Source organism: Anastrepha ludens, chromosome 3 (genome assembly GCF_028408465.1).
Source record: "Anastrepha ludens isolate Willacy chromosome 3, idAnaLude1.1, whole genome shotgun sequence".
Taxonomy (NCBI): domain Eukaryota; kingdom Metazoa; phylum Arthropoda; class Insecta; order Diptera; family Tephritidae; genus Anastrepha; species Anastrepha ludens.
Window position 1 is genome coordinate 38,643,960 of NC_071499.1, and position 19,673 is coordinate 38,663,632.

General features: G+C 33.1%; 1 protein-coding gene across 3 annotated transcripts in view; it reads right to left on the reverse strand.

The window, feature by feature from the left end:
- Positions 1 to 19,673, reverse strand: part of LOC128857767 (UNC93-like protein) — a 135,053-nt gene that overhangs the window by 32,751 nt on the left and 82,629 nt on the right. For all 3 annotated transcript variants that reach the window (XM_054093516.1, XM_054093514.1, XM_054093517.1), the window contains one exon: positions 5,602 to 5,792. In XM_054093516.1, the coding sequence (XP_053949491.1) occupies positions 5,602 to 5,649 (48 nt within the window). In that variant the 5' untranslated portion in view covers positions 5,650 to 5,792. The remainder of the gene's footprint in view (positions 1 to 5,601; positions 5,793 to 19,673) is intronic.

Below are 19,673 nucleotides of genomic sequence, written 5' to 3' on the forward strand. Positions count from 1 at the left end.
CGGAAAAAAAATGAACTGGTCTACTGCTATCACCTATAATAGATGCGCCTTAATTGCATATATTATTTTTAAAAAATTTAAAGGTGACTTGGCTTATGAATTTTAAAATTTTTGATTTATTCCCGCTAATCTATTTCGCCTTCTTCAATGTACAGAGCGGCCTTTTTTAATTATTAAATAGCTAGAAATCTGTTTGTAGTAGCTGCTCTACCCTTTCCTGAGCTTATTGAAACGCTTTTTTCGCGCACTCAACTGCTTTATTACTTACTGAAGTGCCAGAAATTAGTGAAGGTTGATGTTGTAACGTCGAAAATTTGTCATGGATCTTCGACATTTTTGAAATTGTTGCGAGCCATTCGTTACTGACACGAGCACCTTCATCATATCTTGACTTTCCATAAAGATCAGAGCTTTAAATGATCTTGGCTTGAAAAACTCGGCACTAATTTGGAGGTACTTAAGCTTCTCTCAATGAAATATTCTCTAAAGACGCCCGATCATGCACTGTTTGTCATTTTGGAATGCTTCGTGAAGATGGAAATCTCTCGAAAACACATTTTTAGAAGAGCCGTAGCAGTCCGACGTACTTTATATGGAACTACAAATTTAAGTCAGATCTTTTATTTCATATTCTCGTATTTTCGATCATTTTCACTTGACATGCATCTGTTTCAATTTTTTTAATCACTTTGTGTAATTTTCATCGTCATTGTCGCAATTAATTTAGGTGCTCGTAAATTTTTTTCAAGTCAACGGCACAATTAAGTAGAATGAAATAAAAGTACAAACATACGAGTGAAACTCCAATACATAGAGGTGTCCAAAGAATGATGTAAGTGAAGGAACTCCTTATTCGTAGCGATGAAAGTGGAAATGTCTAAGTGGCAGAAGTAAGTTGCTGAATAACCCGGCAGGGAAATCGATTCTTAAAGTTTTAAATAAATGTGCACCATTTCTTTAATCAATTGATAGCTGGTTAAGGTGATTGAAGTGACTGAGCGATGATTAAAATATAAGCTTTTCAAGAGCTCACCAGCTTTGCAAGTATCGGCACTGGAAAACAGCAAAATGATATCAAAAATGGTGTTTTGGTCAATGGCAACTCTCTCTGAGGGTATTTCTGCCATATGAAAAAAGCTTCTCATAAAAAACTATTGACCGTTCGGAGTCGGCTTAAAACTGCAGATCCCTCCATTTGTGTAACAACATTAAGACGCACGTCACAAAAACGAGGAGCAGCTCGGCCAAACATCTAACAGGATGGTATGCGCCAATTATTATTATAATTTTTTAACTTGATCATAGGTCATAATCTATTGGCTGCACATGCGTACAAGATAGGGATTGCTAACACGGATAAATGCAGGAAATGCAGAGAGGATGTTGAGAAAAACATTAGAACACCTTCTGTGCGTCTGTCCGGCATTTTTAAAAACGCGTTTAAAATGCCTGGAAGCCCCATTGTTTGAGGGTCTGGAGGACGTCTCAAAAGCGCGTCTCCTAGCTCTGCTTAGATTCGCCAAAAGCGCTGACATCCTACATGATGTCTACTTTCAGTATTCATAGAGGTCAGTCTCCATCTGGTATCGCTAGGGACCGAAAGGTCTATGCGTGGCTTATTGCCAATCAGGCTGACCTAACTTGAAATTAATTGTACGGCCAAACCCAGTAAATCGATCAATTGACTAGTTTGGGGCAATTGTCAAACTAGTTTCCAACTAGCCCCCAACTAGTCCGCAGTTTAAAAAGAGTGTATATGCATTTTGCGTTCATATGCATGCAAGTATAGTTCTTTAAATGGTTCTTGTTGAAAATCAATTGGTTGATTATGTAACATAAGTAAGTGAAAAGCAGTTAAGTGTGCTTGAGATATTTATTTTCAGACCAGTGAAGTGTAATTAATGCAGTTAAATAGTAGTTGAGTGGCGCAGTCACAAAGTATTTTCGCTTTTAATTACACAGTCCTGCGAGGGTGAGTTTCTAGAATGGCTGTACTTGTTTCTTGTAGTTTTTTATGCGCTGAAAACGAATCTGACCTTCGTTATACCCGTTATTTGCGTAACTGAAACTGTTAATTTCAAAATGTCATAACTTTTTTTTTAAAAATCGTACAATAATTTAAAAAAATGGGTTTTAAAGCTAAAGAGTTGTACTATGCGACCTTTTCGTCGAAAATTGAAAAAAAAAATTTTCTATCCCAAAAAAAATTATCAAAAATGGCTAAAATGGCCATTTTTTGACCTTTTAGGCTTCATTTACCAAAAATCCTGACGTGATGGAGCATTTTGAAGGTCAGATTCGTTTTCAGCGCATAAAAAACTACAAGAAACAAGTACAGCCATTCTAGAAACTGAAAAAAGTTAAATTTCGCAGGCCTGTGTTATAAATAAATATTAGTTTTACATTCTATGTACATATGTACCTAAATGCACACAGATGGATGTATGTTTTATAGATGGCAATATTAGCGGTTATATAGGGGGGCGCAAAATTAATCAGCCTATCGCAAGATTTATAATTTTTGCAAATGGCTTCGTACACCTGAAAGTACCGAAAATCTCGGGATCCTGAGGCTTCGGGATTCACATCTCTACTAATACGTGTGAATGCATATGCAAAAGTTCGGTTCTTACATAGACAATTTCAAATGTCAGATTGCAGTCCGGTGATATAATATTTGCTAGATAGAGAAAATTGAAATGTGGTAATATCTACGTAAACACATATACAAGTACAAAACAAATACACTTTTTTTGTGTGTTGAATACGCGTGTTTGTCATTATTGGACAAATTATATTTTTTCATACAATGAATGTGCGGAAAATAAATTAATTTTTCACTGCAGCCTGTTACGTGATATTCGCGCACTTTTAAACGCCTTCACGCAAAGAATATTTTCCCTTCTTAATATACGTTTCGCATGTATCCTAAATTGTTAAAATAAAACACATTTCTCCACGCAACTACATACATATGTACATATGCCTTACACATGCAAAGGAAATCAGTTAATCGCGTGTATTCGACTTATTTGCTGTGTAAATTGATTTTTTTGCTTAACTAGTGATCGTGTCACAAATCGATCAAATAAAGTGCGCAGGAATAAGAGAATAAAAAATTACGCTAAAAAATGCAATTTAATAAAAAGATGTAAGTGTGTAGCTGCCACTCGGCATGATTATTCACAAAAATTCAATTGGCTTCAATTGAAAGGCGTAATACACAAATTAATCAGACATTGAAATAATTGAAAAAAAGAACAAACGAACCAAGCAAAATAGGAAGCTGCTTAACAAAAGAACAAAAGCGCCGCAAGCCGCAATGTCAAGTGAAAAGAAAAATACATATTTTCAAATTAAAAGCGTATAAAAATAACTGCCAAAATATTTATGCACGTATGCACATAGCTACACTCATATTTAAGCACATTAAAAACACTGGGATCCGTATTTTGGCATGCCACGTGCCTTTAGCTCAAAGTGTTGGAAGACGTGCCAGACATGGACATTAAAATTCTATTTTTGTTAAGCTTTTTTTTCTTAACAAAAAGTTTCCAATAATACATTTTTTAATTGGCTTTTGTAATTATACATTTACACATTTTTAAAGCATTATGTTGCATATATAAAGCAATAATAACAATTAATAATTTCGGGGGGCTCACTCTATTGCATCTAAAAACCTTTACGGTTATTTTTTGTTATTAATACCACCTTTTTTCAAATTATAATTAAACAAAAAATTGTGTTGCAAATATCAAATCATTTATAGCTCATTTATATAAAGCCAATAAACACATTACCGTTGTTTTAAAAATCTGTTAAGCTTTTGAGCGGCTAAATTCATCCGCTAGTTTATGTGTTGTTCTTGTTGTTGTTGTTGTTGTTGTAGTAGCAGCATAAACATATGAGGAATGCTGCTGAAGTGACAGTCCTTGGCCGGATATAAATCCGGGTCGTTCTGGAAACGTAGAACCGACTGTCGTGGGAACGTGTCCTTAATGTATTCTCGCACTCACTAGTATGGTGGCCGGCGTACGATGAAGTGACTTGCGTCAAAGGATTGGAAAGCGTGCAGAGTATGCAGGAATATGTGTAACCGGCGCTATGCGCACAACTCCAAAGGCGGCAATGGAAAGTCTTCTCAACTGGCATCCAATCAAAGTAAAGGACTTTCCAATAACAGGTGTTATTTTGAATAGCCCGCTATTTCGGAGATGTCATTTTTGAAGCTGTAATTTTTTGATATTTGACAAGTAGAAACTACGCCATTAATAAAAGTGGAACGATACACACTTAAACAACGCATTGCAATTATTAAAATTCACTATAAAAATGGTGAAAATTTGGTAGAGACGGTTCGTAAAACTCGAACATTTTTTGGTCATCATGAAGCACCTTGTGGGACCGCAATACAGAAATTGGTGAAAAAATTCGAGCTGTTGGGACAAGTTAGTGATGTGAAGAATAAAACCCGTAGTTCTTGTCGGAGTTTTGACACTAGAAATTTTACCTTTGTCAGGTTAGTGAGCAAATGAAAAGAGTTTGAAATGGGTAATCAGGTCTCACTGATTTGGGTGCCAGGAAACGAGAAGGCAGACTTTTATGTCAAAAAAGGGGCAGAACGGCTATTTATTGGGCCAACCCCATTTTTGGCTTAAAAAAAAATTATATGAAACAGAAAACCAAAAAATGGATTCTAACTAAAACACTGGAACGGCACTAGCGGCCTTAATCAGTTTTCATTTGGCTAAATTATATTATTTGTTGTACATTGGCCATACAAAGTGAATACCCATAAGAGAATATGCAAATGAATTAATTCAAAAATAAATATTTTAGTTTTGTAGAAAAAGTGCATTTGCATGAATAATCAAACAAATAACAGTAAAAGAGCATTGGGATATCTATGGCCTTTATTTGTACAAAAAGGTGAAAACTTATATTTAATGGTATATTTAAAAAGACATAACAATTTTTTATGAGTACATTCATTATGCGTATTACTCTTACTATGTACGATAAATTGCTTTAATTGTTGTGGGAATTTTGCTCAAGTCGAAGTCAAGTTGTTGCTGTGATTTAGCAAAAAAAAAAAACAAAACAAAAAAAAGTAGAAAATAAAAAAAAGTAGTAAATAATACAAATCGAATGCAATGAGTCGTCGACGACAAGGAAGTGTTTCGATCACTTGTGCTGTATATAATAATTTTCCACTTAGTATACTCCTATCGGATTACATACATGCGTACATACATATTTGACTAGGCTCTGGCCTAGACTCTTTGAAACATAGCGATTTATTTAAGTGTTCCCGCAAGTAAATAAATATACAGAATAAATTTGTTTTTTATTGTATTTCGAAGCAAATCGAAATAGAAAAAATGCGCAAACACATTCCATTACTGGTTGCTCTGTCTATAAATAACTAACCATGTTTGCTGACAAATTCAATTCGATAACTGCATCGACGCTGATTTATTATTATTGGCAGGTTTCTAACAACTCACTTAATGCTTAGTTTTTGTTTTTGTTTCTTTTTTTTTTTGCTCCAATAGTTATTTGGCATTTGTATGCGTACAAACGTTTTCACACACTCACCTTCACCGGCTCATCGTTTTCAAAACCTCCGTTGCTGAAACCTGTCATTTTGCCAGCCCAAGTAAATCACAAGCCTTTAAACTTTTTCGTTATTGAAGTCTCTCTCTCACTCACTCTCCTATTTGGCTCGCTTTTGTTGTTTGTCGCAGTTAGTCGTATGGAATTTTGTGCTGTAGTTTTTGTAATTAAAGCTGTAAAGAGAAGATGTGAAGGAAGTATTTAATAAATGTGTGAGAATTTTCGTTTGAATGTTGTTTTCAAAAAGTGAAAAAGCATACAATATAATTTCAAACAAACATAAAGTATAATCTGCTAAATAAATTTCGAACTGAAAATTACAGAATTAGGGTGGCCTCATGATGTTTTGGGAATTAATTTGAGTTCAGAAGTGAAAGTATGTCGACTTGAATATTCCATAAATCTTTAGTAATGTTTAAGAATTTATTGATATTTAATTTAACAGCCTTATTTAATATGACAGCCTGAAATTAATTTAAAAGAGATACACTTACGACTTTCTTCTTCTCCTTTTTTGTACTACTTATAATTCGTATCTATTTTGGCTTTGTTGTGTGAAATGAAAGTATGTAAACTACTACATTAGTACCTCAAGATATGTTAATATTTTATTTATAGGTAGGCGAAAGAGGCGAAATGGTTGAAGTACCACTCTGGCACTCCCCAAGTAGCACTAAAGCGCAGTTTTGATAAAATTATAAGACTCCCAACAGACAGATATCTACAGCCAGGCAGAGCTATTAATGTAATGGAGAAGATTTATGGGATTTGAGATTTAGCACTGCCCCAGGCTGTCGAAGAAAGGAGCACCCAGTGACCTTAATCGCCTAGCTGCCAAGCCCGGACATTTACAGAGAAAGTGCTCAACAGTCTTCTTCTTCTTCTCTGAAAGGTCATCACAGCTTCTGCAATGGGGATTAATTGGTAAAGCGTTTTTTATTTATTTTTATTTATTATTATAATTCGAATGCCGAGTTTGAAATCTGGTTCTATGCAAGTGAAGTTGGTATTAAGAAAGGTTGAATTTAAAAGAATAAAATGTCTCAAAAATGTGGTAGGTTTGAATATGAAACCCAGTAATTAAATTCTTTGGCTCTTTGAAAATTTAGTGCAGTAAAATATTTTTATCGTGCTAAATATAGTGCAATATATCCGAAAGTCTCATGAGTGGAATACGGTATACTAGACAGGGCTAGTTTACTGGGGCGGCAGCCCTTGGTCGAGAAAAACCGAATCGTTCCGGGAACGTAGAACCGGCTGCCATGGGAATCCGAAAGTCTCATAGCTAGTGTTGTTTATATCATTATACTGTAATTTATTTTGAATAAATAGTCATAAATAAATATCTGTTTTAGTAAGTACAAAGCACATATTTTCGTTCCAAATATGCATGCACATTTATTTTCTGTTAATTCTTATCATTGTAGGGCCTTTAAAAACACAAAACACAGTTTATCTACCCACAGGAGAAAACTAAAATCTATAATTTCCTCTCATTAAACAGGTTTATTTGCAAATCACAGCTAATTTAACAAAAGCAAGTATTCGCTATACCTATGTTAGTGTGTGAAAAAAAACTATGCGTGCATATAATTGATTAGTTAAATTTAAGGTCTTTTGTTATGCATTATAATTGTATAATTAATACAAAAAAAAAAAAAAAATTATTCAACACAGCAAACTGATTATAGTAGACAATAATAACAACGTGTAGAACTAAAAAAAAAGCAACAGCAGTGAAGTAAATGTTAGTAATAACGACTACTATTTATTATATATTTCGTTATGAGCTTTTCCTTTAATGTATATAAATTATAAAAATTTAAAAGCAGAAGCAAAATGAAGGTTCAGAAGTTTACAATAATTATTGAAATCACAACAAATACAATGTAGACTAGTCAGCGAAACAAGAAGAATGAAAACTGAACTAATTTGGACAACTTTTGTATTTTCTTTACTCCCTACTCCATATTTTTCTCTACTTTCCTAAGAGAGTAGGAGAAAAGTGGTAAAAATATCAACAGAAACAACCATTAGCCAGCATGATCAATGCACTTCACGTATTAGATAACCAGGAAAGTTCGTGCGTTTTTTAAATATACGGTAGGCGCTACTCGAAAATATGAGGGAGCATTGGTCTTGAAGCTTTCGCTCCGTTCTCGATTTAGTCTCGCCATTTATACACTCTAAACTAATCTTTAATCTCTAATGACAAGAAAGAAACCTTCCAATCAAATCAATACTGTGATCGCTAACATGATATTGATGTGTTGTATGGCTGAGAATAAGACAACGATATTCGATAGCTTAGCATACCCACTTTGACACTCACAAACAATAGGAATCACAGCATTTCTTCATGAATATTTATTAAACATTTATTAAATTGCAAATAAGTCTCTATAAAAGTAAGATACATAATTTTTGTTGTTATACCAACTCAAAGCACTCCGTAAAAAGTTTTCGGAGAATGGTGATGACTTCACTCTTTAGTCGGCTCCTTCTGGTATCATAGTCGTGTGCGTATGCAGTGTGAACGAAATAGATATAGATATAGAGGAGATTCTTGTAGACGGCTAATCACATTTGTTAGCCGAAGAAACGCATAATTAGAAATCGAAGAACCGCTGAATCGAATTGCGATGGTATGTTAGCGGTAAATCACATAGGTATACTCGTATATATGTATGTGTATGAAAGCGCCATTCGATTGCCTATACTGTTTACAGAACGATTTTACAGCCAACATTACAGAGCACTGTAATGTACGTTCCCACGACAGTCGGTTTTAAATAACCGAAACGATCCGAATTTATAAGTAGATCCGGGCAAGCACTGTTACTCCAGCATGCATTCCCTGTGCATGCATTGGGAATGCTTGTGCTGCTACAATAACAATAACAATAGCAATGCATACAATATGCGTATAGAATATTGAATGTATAACAAAGTGTACATTGTAAATATTAATTATGAATGAAAAAAATATGCAATCTAATATTTCGCTGACATATTACCTTTAATTAGCAACTTGCTTCTTTATTACAATAACAATCAATATTTCGACCCTAAATATTTATTCTGATACTTAAATTGTTTTTTCTTGTTTTTGCTAATTCGACTCCCAAAAAGGTGAATGAAAAATAATTTTGAACAAAAACAAAAAAAAAAAACGTGTAGCTCGCAGTTGCGTGGAGCTGATTTGTGCTGCTTCGTTGGTTGTTACGCGCTTGTCACTCGCAAGTACACTCAAGCGCAACCGCGATGACTTGTGAATGACGGGTGCTGGCGCATCCTATATACACTAATACACATAATCGTGCTGGCATGTAAAAAACATTATGGAACAAAAAAAAAAATCACACATTTACATCGACATCTCAAGCGAGTGCTGAAGTTCAAGTTCATTTTAGTTAAATTTTTTCTCATACAATGTTTCAGTTCCTGCATTTTCATCATATTAATAATTCTTTATTTATTTAGTAGGTATTTGTTGTTATCGAATAATTTCGTTCCGTTGATTGTATCGTTTAATAAATATTTTATTGACTTTTTACAGCAATTAGTTGCTAATAATCCGTTGATTTTGTTGTTTTTATGTTTTGTTATTATCGTTTTTTGCCCAATTCTCGCCTAAAAGTACATCTCATTTGTTTTATTTATTTATTTATTTTTACAATGGGCAAAAAACCATTTAACTTTGCTGTTGAAAGTATAATGAAATACGTAATTATGTGTGTGTGTTTCATATGCGACACATCGGCAAAAATAATGTTAACGTTAAATTACTAGCTTTAGAATATATTTCGAATTGTGTATGGATATGTGAATTTAATAGCGGCGGCTACTGAAGGCTCCACCAAAAACAGTTATTTCAACAAAATGTTTGAGTTAAATTTTTTTTATATATTTTTGGTTTGAAGACTTTATCAAAAATAGTTATTTCCACAAAATGCTTGAGTTAAATTTGTTTTTATATATTTTTGGTTTAAAAAAACATGCAAGAAATTGCACACAAAACAATTTTTTATTAATTTTTTTAGTTACAAATTTAGTTATACATTATTGTATATAAATAAAAAAATATAAAAATGATGCAGTAATTATGAATATAAATTTTAATTAAACAATTTTTTTTGTGAACACTTTTTATACTTTGAAGCATTTTGTTAAAAGTTTTTATTAATTTTTTGCAGATTTTTTTGTGAACTTGAATTTCTTCTTCTTTATTTTATTTTTGTGTTTTTTTATTAGCTTTGAAGTTTTGTATTATTCTTAAAACAATTTTTTTTCTTAACACTTTTCTTACTTTGAAGTATTTTGTTAAAAGTTTTTATTATTTTTTTTCAGAATTTTTTGTAAACTTTAATTTCTTCTTTTTTATTTTATTTTTGGGTTTTTTTATTAGCTTTGAATTTTTGTATTATTCTTGAACAAATTTTTTTTCTTAACACTTTTCTTACTTTGAAGCATTTTGTTAAAAGTGTTTATTAATTCTTTTCAGTTTTTTTATTTTTAATTTTAATTTCTTCGTTTTTATTTTATTTTTGAGTTTTTTATTAGCTTTCTTAACACGTTTCTTACATTGAAGCATTTTGTCAAAAGGTTTTATTAATTTTTTTTCAGATTTTTTTATTTTTAATTTTAATTTCTTCGTTTTTTATTTTATCTTTTTTTATTTTATTTTTGAGTTTTTTTTTTATTAGCCTTTTAGTTTTGTATTCTTGTTGTTTTCATCTTTATTTATTCATTTTATCAAATTTTTAAAGTTTTGTTTAGAAGCTTATGCAAGATGGCACAAAATTAATCACCAATAAATAAATCAATATCTTGGAAATTTGAGTCCTCGTCTAAGAACAATGCTTAAAAAAGTATTTAAGGGGACAGATACCTGTAAAATTTCGAAAAAAAAATTTAAATGGGCATTCAGCTCAATTGAAGTTTGAGGTGTCCCTTTCATTTGTAAAAAGTTAAAAAAATACTTTTTGAAATATTGAATTTCGAAAAAATTTCGCACTTTTTGTTTTTTCGCAAAATAAAAAAATTTCAACTACTTTTTTGCTATTGCTTGTACATATTGAAAAATATTTTTTCGGGCGAACAAAAAAATACGTGTCTCATTATTTTGACCAGAGAGCAACATATTTGAGTTACATCGAAATCGAAGAACATGTCCCGAATAGCCTTGTTGAATTGAAATGGAAAGCATCAACAGGGGTTTAAACCTACTATTAAATAGTATTAGAGCCTTCAGCTAGCATTAAAGAAATAATTTTTTATGAATCTACAAATATTTTCAACAGTGCAATTGTCATGAGCAGAAAGTTTAATGAAAAAAGAATTTGTGATTGTACCGAAGTTTTCGTAAAAATATGCTGTGCCAATTTTTTTCTTTTTCTCTTAGTTTCTGTGATATTATATTTTCAGGTTACTCTAATACAAAATCAAAATTAGTTCAATTTATTTTCTACATTTCGCTTGTTGTTTGCTATAAATTATTTAATGAGGGAAAAAGTTAATGTATTAAGACGACAGGCCGCTGTTGAAAATAACAAAACAAGTGATAAAGACAATTAACTCGAAAAAATCTTTTGCCGTTTGCTAATGATATTCTCATCTTCTATAGGCATTAAATTTTATTATTATTGTATTTACTCAAACGGCAAACTTATACTAGTCACATACGCTGGAGTTTCTGGAATGGACTGCTAGTTAAATAACAACAGAGGGAAAACAAAGTAATAAAAAAATTTTAGAACAAAATCAGGTGAAGCAGTAAACAAATTCTAAAGTATAAATCGTAAAAATGGTTTTTACATAACAAAGAAACATGAGAGAGAAAATACTATTGTTTTATTGGGTGCATGCAGATTATATTTAAGAGATAAGTAGGCCATTAGTCGATATGCGCTTTCGTGTGGAAACTAATTTTAATTTTGTTAAAATAAATTAAGATGTGTGTTGTGGGCTTTTGTAAAATAATTCCAATTTAGAAGAAGTATTAACTAACAAAAGGTTATTATATGCACTGTTTTGTATTGTCTAAACAGATTGATGCACCTCGTTAAATTTTCTTAGAAGTGCCGTAGAGACTGAAAATATTTTTTGTAAAAAATATCATAAAAAATTCTCATAAAAGTAGGAATAGAGAATGGATTTGCATTTAAATGCGAGCATTCTACATAAAATTTAAAATATTGTAAGCAAATGTATGGACAATACCAATACTGATGATTTTTGTGAAATTATACTCAGTGCCTCAAACTCAAAGGTATACAAAAACAAGCACTTAAAATACTTGAACTTAAAAAGAATATTATTAAAATAAATGAAAATTCTGTAGTGGGCTTTTGTAAAATAATTCCAATTTATAAGCACACAAAGCGCAATATAGTCCTTAACAAAAATACCCTCATTTATTAGGGCAAAATATTCCACTTCAAATTTTTATGTCGAATATTTAAATATATTCCAGATGTGTGATCACCTGTGCGCATTCATTTACATCTATTAATTTAACTATTATGAAATTTAGAAAAAAACAAACTGGCCGCACAAAAGGGTGCTGTGCAATTAATCTGCCCACATTAGCTACGAGTTGTATGTTTGTCGGTGTAAGGCACTCCGTACTCCGTACTCCGCACTCTGCACACGGCACAGAGTCAGTCAGTGCCTATGAGAACAAAAAAAAAAACAATAACAATGCAAAAATCAGACAGATTTCGATGATTGCAATGCAAAAGCGGAAGAGGCAAATAAAAGCTGTTATTTTTAATTTTTCGTCTATTGGGAAAACCCAATTACATATAATATATGTATCGGGTGTTTGGTTTTAGCTGCATGAGAACTATCAATATCGATAATTATGTTTTTACAGCTGAGAAGGGCAAACTGTGTTGTCGTTTCCGTGCAGTAAGGTTCCCAGGAGCAGCGATTACAGCTGTGGGGGAGATAAATCTGTTCGCACTGGCGGCAGCATCGGTCCTTATTACTTTCGGAATGAGGAGGGAGCTGCCTTTACGTTGTATGGCGCGCGCTCGAGCCTTGCTGACTAAATTTTTGTTTCTAAAAATATATAGGTGCGCAACTAAGTCCTCGCTGTTTGTCAATACATAGATGCCGCCAGCAGTGTGTGCTAGTCGATTCTAACATAACCTAAACGTCATAAACTAAGTTTAGACATTTGGTAAACAAACTGCTTCGATACATTAGTGATTTTGTTTTGGTATCACATACTTTTGGTTTTGTGCAAATGTCTGATTTCGTGCCGAATAATCTTCATTTGCGGGAAATGTTGATTTTCCTCTTTCATTCGAAAAAGAAAACGCCGGATGAAGCGCATCGAGAGCTGCAAAAAGTGTATGGAGATGCTGCTTTAAGTGAAACAACGTGCCGAGATTGATTTCGTCGCTTCAAAGACGGTGATTTTAATGTTGACGACCGTCCGCGTGAAGGAAGGCCAAAAGCCTTCGAAGACGCTGAATTGGAGGCATTGTTCAATGAAGATCCGTGTCAAACACAAGAAGATCTTGCTTCAGTATTAGGAGTTACCCGACAATTTATTTGCAAGATTGCATGCGTTGGGAATGATTCAGAGACAGAAGACTTGGGTTCCTTATGAGTTAAAAACAAGTGATATTGAACGTCGTTTTTTCGCCTGTGAACAGCTGCTCCAGCGGCAGATAAGGAAGGGTCTTCTTGATGAAAAATGGATTCATTACAGCCATCCAAAGAAAAGAAAGTCATGGGTACTGCCCGGTCATGCTTCTACGTCGTCGCCTTGGCCGACTATTCACGTGCGAAAGTTATGCTATGTATTTGGTGGGACCAAGTTGGTGTTATTTAGTTCATAAACTGTTAAAACCAAACAAAACCATCACTGGGGATCAGTATCAACTTCAATTGATGCGATTGAACCGAGCACTGCGCGATAAGCGGCCGCAATACGCGGAGAGGCATAAAAAACTGATTCTACAGCATGACAACGCTCGGTCTCATGTTGCCCAACCCGCTAAAACCTCGAAACACTGAAATGGGAAATTTTATGGAGTAATGTTAAGTCATTGTTTAATGCCGACAAACCAGCAACTTCTGAAGAATTGAAACCTAAAACCCGGACATATGCCAAAAATCATAGTCAAAAAGTAAATTCTATGAAATTATGCACCAAATTAAAATAAAATAAAAAAAATCATCCAAACAATATTTCGGTTTTGCGTTAACATTTTAAGTGCTCAAACTCTTAAAAAAACACCCGTTATAAGAGATGTATAGTACTTAACTAATGGCACGTGGTTGACTGGAGGTTGTGAAAGGGAGAGGGGAAAAGTTAAATACAAATAAATTAGGCGCAATAACCAGTGTATAAGAAGGCGCGCTAATTGCAGTTTAAATCCTTCTTTATAATTGCGTCTAAATGATAAGGTCACGAAAAGTTTCCCTAATTATTTATTAGGGCACTTAGTAAAATATTTCTGTAAAAAACAAAAAAATGTTTGAAAAAAAAACTCATTTATGTAAACGTGTAAAAAATTGTGGTTTATAAGGAAATTATAAATAATTATTTAGAAATAATATTTCCGAAGTAAACACTTAAATTTTAATTCGTTTTCGTTCCATCACGTGGGCCTTCTTGAGGCATGCTTTTTATGTGTGCTGGGGATTTTCGCATCACGTTTTTACATATTTTATAGTTCTAATTAGAATTTAATACCGAATAACCTCGTAAATTCCTCACATGACAAGGAATTTACTAATAAACCGCACCTTCACTTCACTTCGCTCCTCTTTCTCTCTGATGGCGACAAGCCGAAGTCACGTATGATATTATAAGTAGAAAAAAAATGTTTAGATGCATGTAATTCGATAGAGCAGACAATTATTGCGGCAAATTAAATGTGTGAGTGTCGCTATTGATTATCAAAGCTAAATTAATAAATAATAAAATTAACCACCTCTAAGTAAGGGTGCGAAAAAAACCCAATAAATAAAATATAAAATAGTGCAATTGAATGTGCGAGTGAGAAGGCATGTCAGTTTAATATGGAAAATGTGGTTTGTCTACCTTGAGGCTTAAGTAAAAAAAAAAAAACAAATACAGACTTGTATGAAGAAAAAGATAAGTGATAAAGATTTGTGATAGAGGGAGACATTTTTTTAATTTCCTTTCATTTCCGCTGCAATCGAGTCAGCATATCTTGAACGATAAGCTTTAACCGATTATTCATCTATTTTTAGCAGGTAAAAATTGCCAGCTAAATTGGCAAATCATATCAAATATTAATTAAATTAAATGCGCGAACGATTTAACTAGCCGAAAGTAGTCGAGTGCTTGAGTGGTTAAGAAAAAAAAAATGTCTAATGAGTACACTGAACTGGTATTTATTTGATTTTCTACATTTTCTTTTTCTTTTCTCAAATTTGGAGCCATTATTATACTAGCCTAGTGTACGAAACAATTTACATGCATTGCTTTATTTGCGCAGAAATTTTTCCCTTATGTTGACTTTTATATTTTTTTACTTGATTTTTCTTTACTCTTTGGCTTCTTCCAGCCCCAGCTTTTGTTAAAAATTCAATTAAATGATCACCCTTATAATCGACTATTCACAATTTACTAGCTTTTCGCGTACTTTACGTAATAAAAACTCACTATTCACTGTAATTTGCTCTCTTGCCATTGGGCGTTTTGAAGCACAAAACGTTGACTTTGGTGTTGGCGGTGGCGTATACGTAATACAATTAAATGTGTGTGAATAGAAACGCTTTGGGAATATTTATGACACTAATTATATTATTTGCATGCATACAGATGCATATATATGCATCTACGTATATTCAGCAATGTACTGATGAATAGCGTAAAAACACTGGTTGGCAAGGTGTGCACTTGTATACGAAAGGCATTTGCTCCAGCTGGGGAGGTACAAATGTAGATATCAAGTAAACTTTTGTGCGATAACAGAAAAATGTTAAAACTGTTAGCTATGAAGAAGATGCTGAAATGCAATAGGATTGAGCTGCAATTTCCCAGCAGTTACTCTAAGTGTGTATTAGCATGAATGCCACACCAAAAATGTACATACCAATGCACCTTGTAAAAAGTGTAGAAGAATAATAATTGTCCCTTGAAACGTGATTATAATTACTTTTTATGACTTTCAATTTCATTTAAGTGCTTGCAATTTTAAAACAGCACAATAAACATTTGACTTCGTGCTAGAAATGCGTGTAAACAATTGACTTTAGTGACTCATGCTTGGGTATTCGAACGCTTTCAAAATGAAATGTCAGTGAAATCCATGTCCTTGATACACTTCAGTTTCGGTACATTAAAAAAATCATGCGATTATGCACTTAAAAATACTAGTTTCAGTACTCATTTTCTATGTGTGCAAAGCTCCTTAAATCCACATGAATACTTCTAATACCCGTTTTTAGCTGCGCATATTTAATTATCTATTGCAAATCAACGCTATTCTCTGGTAAAACTCCATTGTGGTATTTTCCATAACAATCCCGGCACTTATGAGAATATATACATATATGGAGATGTGCTCACTTATTTACTCTATTCGCATTAATATTTGCTTGGATTATTTATAAAAAAGTTTTGCAAGCGAAAAATATACACATAAACATTTGATCAAACAAAGCTACTTATATATACTCGTTTTAGTAAAAATATGTATGTATGTATAAACATGTATGCCTGCTTGTAATTGTCCACTTTTTGATAAGCTATTGCTGATAAAACTGCGCCACAGTAAGCAGCTAGAATAGAAGACTAAGCGAACAAAGCCATCAAAATCCCAATTAAAATAACGTACAGCAATTCGGTAGCGATTTATTTGGAATCAGCTGTGATTATTATAAATTACGGGTGTTAGAAAAGTGTCACGATAAATTGTTTTATTTTCTATTTACGGTATTTTATTAGTACTTTATTGCTAAATGGCTAGCGCAATAGTGAGAGGAAGAGAGAGTGATGGAGGGGTAGAGAAGAGAGAGAGAGAGAGAGAGAGAGCAGTAGGAACTGCTTACAAGTACTTGAGTGTTCGATAGCTCTTGCAGTGCATGTGTATTGATAAAAAAATACATGTTTTGTTGATCTTACATTAAAGCTTCTCCCCTGTTACTTAATTCTCTTGTAAAATAGTTCTGCTTATAATTGCTATTCCCTATTCAAATAAACACTTTCCACCGACAATGTGGATCAGTGTGAACTTAATTGAATAATAAGGAATTTTGCACACGAGTGTTGTAATTGATTTTTGATTTTGCTAAGTTTTTGAACGAAATACTAAGCAGCGCGAAATTTTATTCGCTTAATGTACAATAGTAAGAGGTTATTTTATTATAATTAATAAATATTTATTTGTGTTAAAATTGTAAATGAAATAGGTATAGAAAAATCTAAGTAAGCGGTACATGTAACTGCACTTTTTAACTTAAAAACAAATAATTTTCCAAAACTGCTTGTAATTGTATTGCTTTTAAGTAGTACGGCAGCCGCCGTAGCCGCATGAGTTGGTGCATGACTAACATTCGTAAGTGCGTAGGCTCGAATCTCCATGTATGAAACAGCAAAATGATAGGAAAAAGTGTTTTCTAATAGTGATCGCCCCTCTTCAATCGCAATGGCAAACCAACTAGTGTATATTGTCATGAAAAAGCTGCTCATAAAGAAATATCCGGCCAAGGACTGTCACCCCAACAGCATTCCCCGTACTTGTGTTGGCAATATTTATACTACTATAACGACAAGAATTGTGAAGTGAAAAGTGAGCGTGATTGTTCAACAACTTTGCTCCATTTCAAAAGTTAGGCAAAGTTATATTAAAAGATGAATATGTCACTGCGCCCATTCTCTGAATAATTTAAATACGCGCATATTTTTTTTTTTTTGATAACTTCTCAAAATAAAATTTGAATTTTTGCTTTACTGATAACATCTTTGGTGGTTGCATTAGTCGCTAATTAGGATTATTTCAATAGAAATACTCAAACACTTCAACAACAACAACGACAACGGTGTCTATAGTATGACGTCCTAGAGGGACTCCATTAGGTATGAAGTTCCATTACGACACCACTGCCTTAGGTTTAAGTTCCCTTAGAAATTTCCCATATGGTGAAATCACTTCGTCTCTCTAACAAACGATGAAATATAGTGGGTGGCTGCTAATTTTAAGTCAGCCAGGCATTCACAGAAGTATGAGCGGGACTGTGGCATAACCTAACATATTTCGATGGTTTCTATTTAACTTAGAGGGAAACGAAAGTAGATATAACGATGATAAGAAAAAGAAAGTGAAGTAATTAACTATTACATCTATTGATTACCTATTCCATCAGAAAACTCCATATTCGACATCTTCAAATAACCCGATAATTAAAAAAAAAAATTACGATATTCAAACAAAAAACATTCCTCAAATTTATGAAAAAAACAATAAATAAAAAAAGGAATAATAAAATCAAAAAAACAAAAGTACATTTGATCTCAATACACTGAACATTCGGTTACCCCTGAACTTAAATGCTTCTCTGTTAATCTCTCGCACTACTACTTAGTCATGTGACAGTTAAATTTTCTCCTACACCTATCGACGACAATACATACTTACATATACACTCATTCATATTAGTATTTTCCATTCATAATAATCATAAAATTGTATGAATCATTTCTTCGTGTACTCGTACATTGTAATAAAACATGTAAGTACCAGGCACCGAAATGTTAAACCAAATCAAAATTATATATTTATTACAATAATACGGTATTGCTTACAATGGACGCGAGCAAAGGAATTCAATGAACAGAACTGACAGCATTCCTGTCAATATCCAAATGAATTAAATATGCGAAATGTCACATTACAAGTGGAGTTCACTATGTATTAAGTATAGTATTGTGCAGTATAGTATTTGGTAATGTGTAATTTATAAGCATCTTATAAATATGTATTAACTAAAAACGCCAGCTGACTACCTATTACTGAATAGCTGCTATTATTTAATAAGATTTTCTCAGTCTCACGTCAAACGAACCGGCCAGGCTTTACATCCGGCCTAGGCAATCAAGCGTAAGTGAATATAAGTATGTGTTAAACTATCCAAGTATATGTACATATATGTATATATAATATATGTATGTATATCTGTTGTGAGAAACTGTGCTATCTATATATGTAGTTTGTTGGAAAACTTGCTGGATAAGACGAGCGAGTAAGGCCTGAAATTGCAAATAACGAATTTTGCTGCGTCACGACAGCCGGTTGGTTGTATGATGCCGGGTCGTATTGAATTTTTACTTAGCAGTTCTTTATTTGTATGTAAAATTTTGAGCTTATGAAAATAAATGCTAGATTTAGTAAATTATTTGCTTGAACCCGTTCAATGGCGTTGGATAGGTAAGCAGGTAAGCTTACAAGATAGAGTAGGACAAGCATATTCTTGCTAGAGAAGTACGCACGCATTGGTATAAGGTACTTCATCTGCAAACGTCAAAGAAAGATAATTTGCTGAAAAATGGAGTCACGACTAATAGCAGGAATTAGATTGAGAGTGAGCGTAAGCTGTTTCCGCAAAAGGGGGGAGTTCTTACTTCGTAATAAGAAAATCTCTATACTATAAAGGTGAATGTCTGTACGTTGTCCGCGCATCACTACGAAACGACAACACCAAATGACGTAAAAATTTGTATACATTCATATTTTCACCCAATGAAGGCTATAGGCATGTTTTTATGACGGAACTCCCTTTCCACAGCCCCCAGGCCGCGCCACAACTCTCATTCGTCCCTAATAATCGAATATTTGCTTAAATTTAATCTAAAAAATCTTAGTTTTTCCTATTTCCCACTATTTATAGCACACTCTAGTCTTCATAATCCGCATAAGCGGTTCAACTATGACCCAAATGCAAAGTTCAAAAACGGTTTAAGATAGAAAATTAATAAAAATAATTGTGCTTGATATTTTTCTGATTGGTTGTTTTGATTTTATTCCACGAGGCATAGCAACGGATGCCGGATATTGTAATATTAT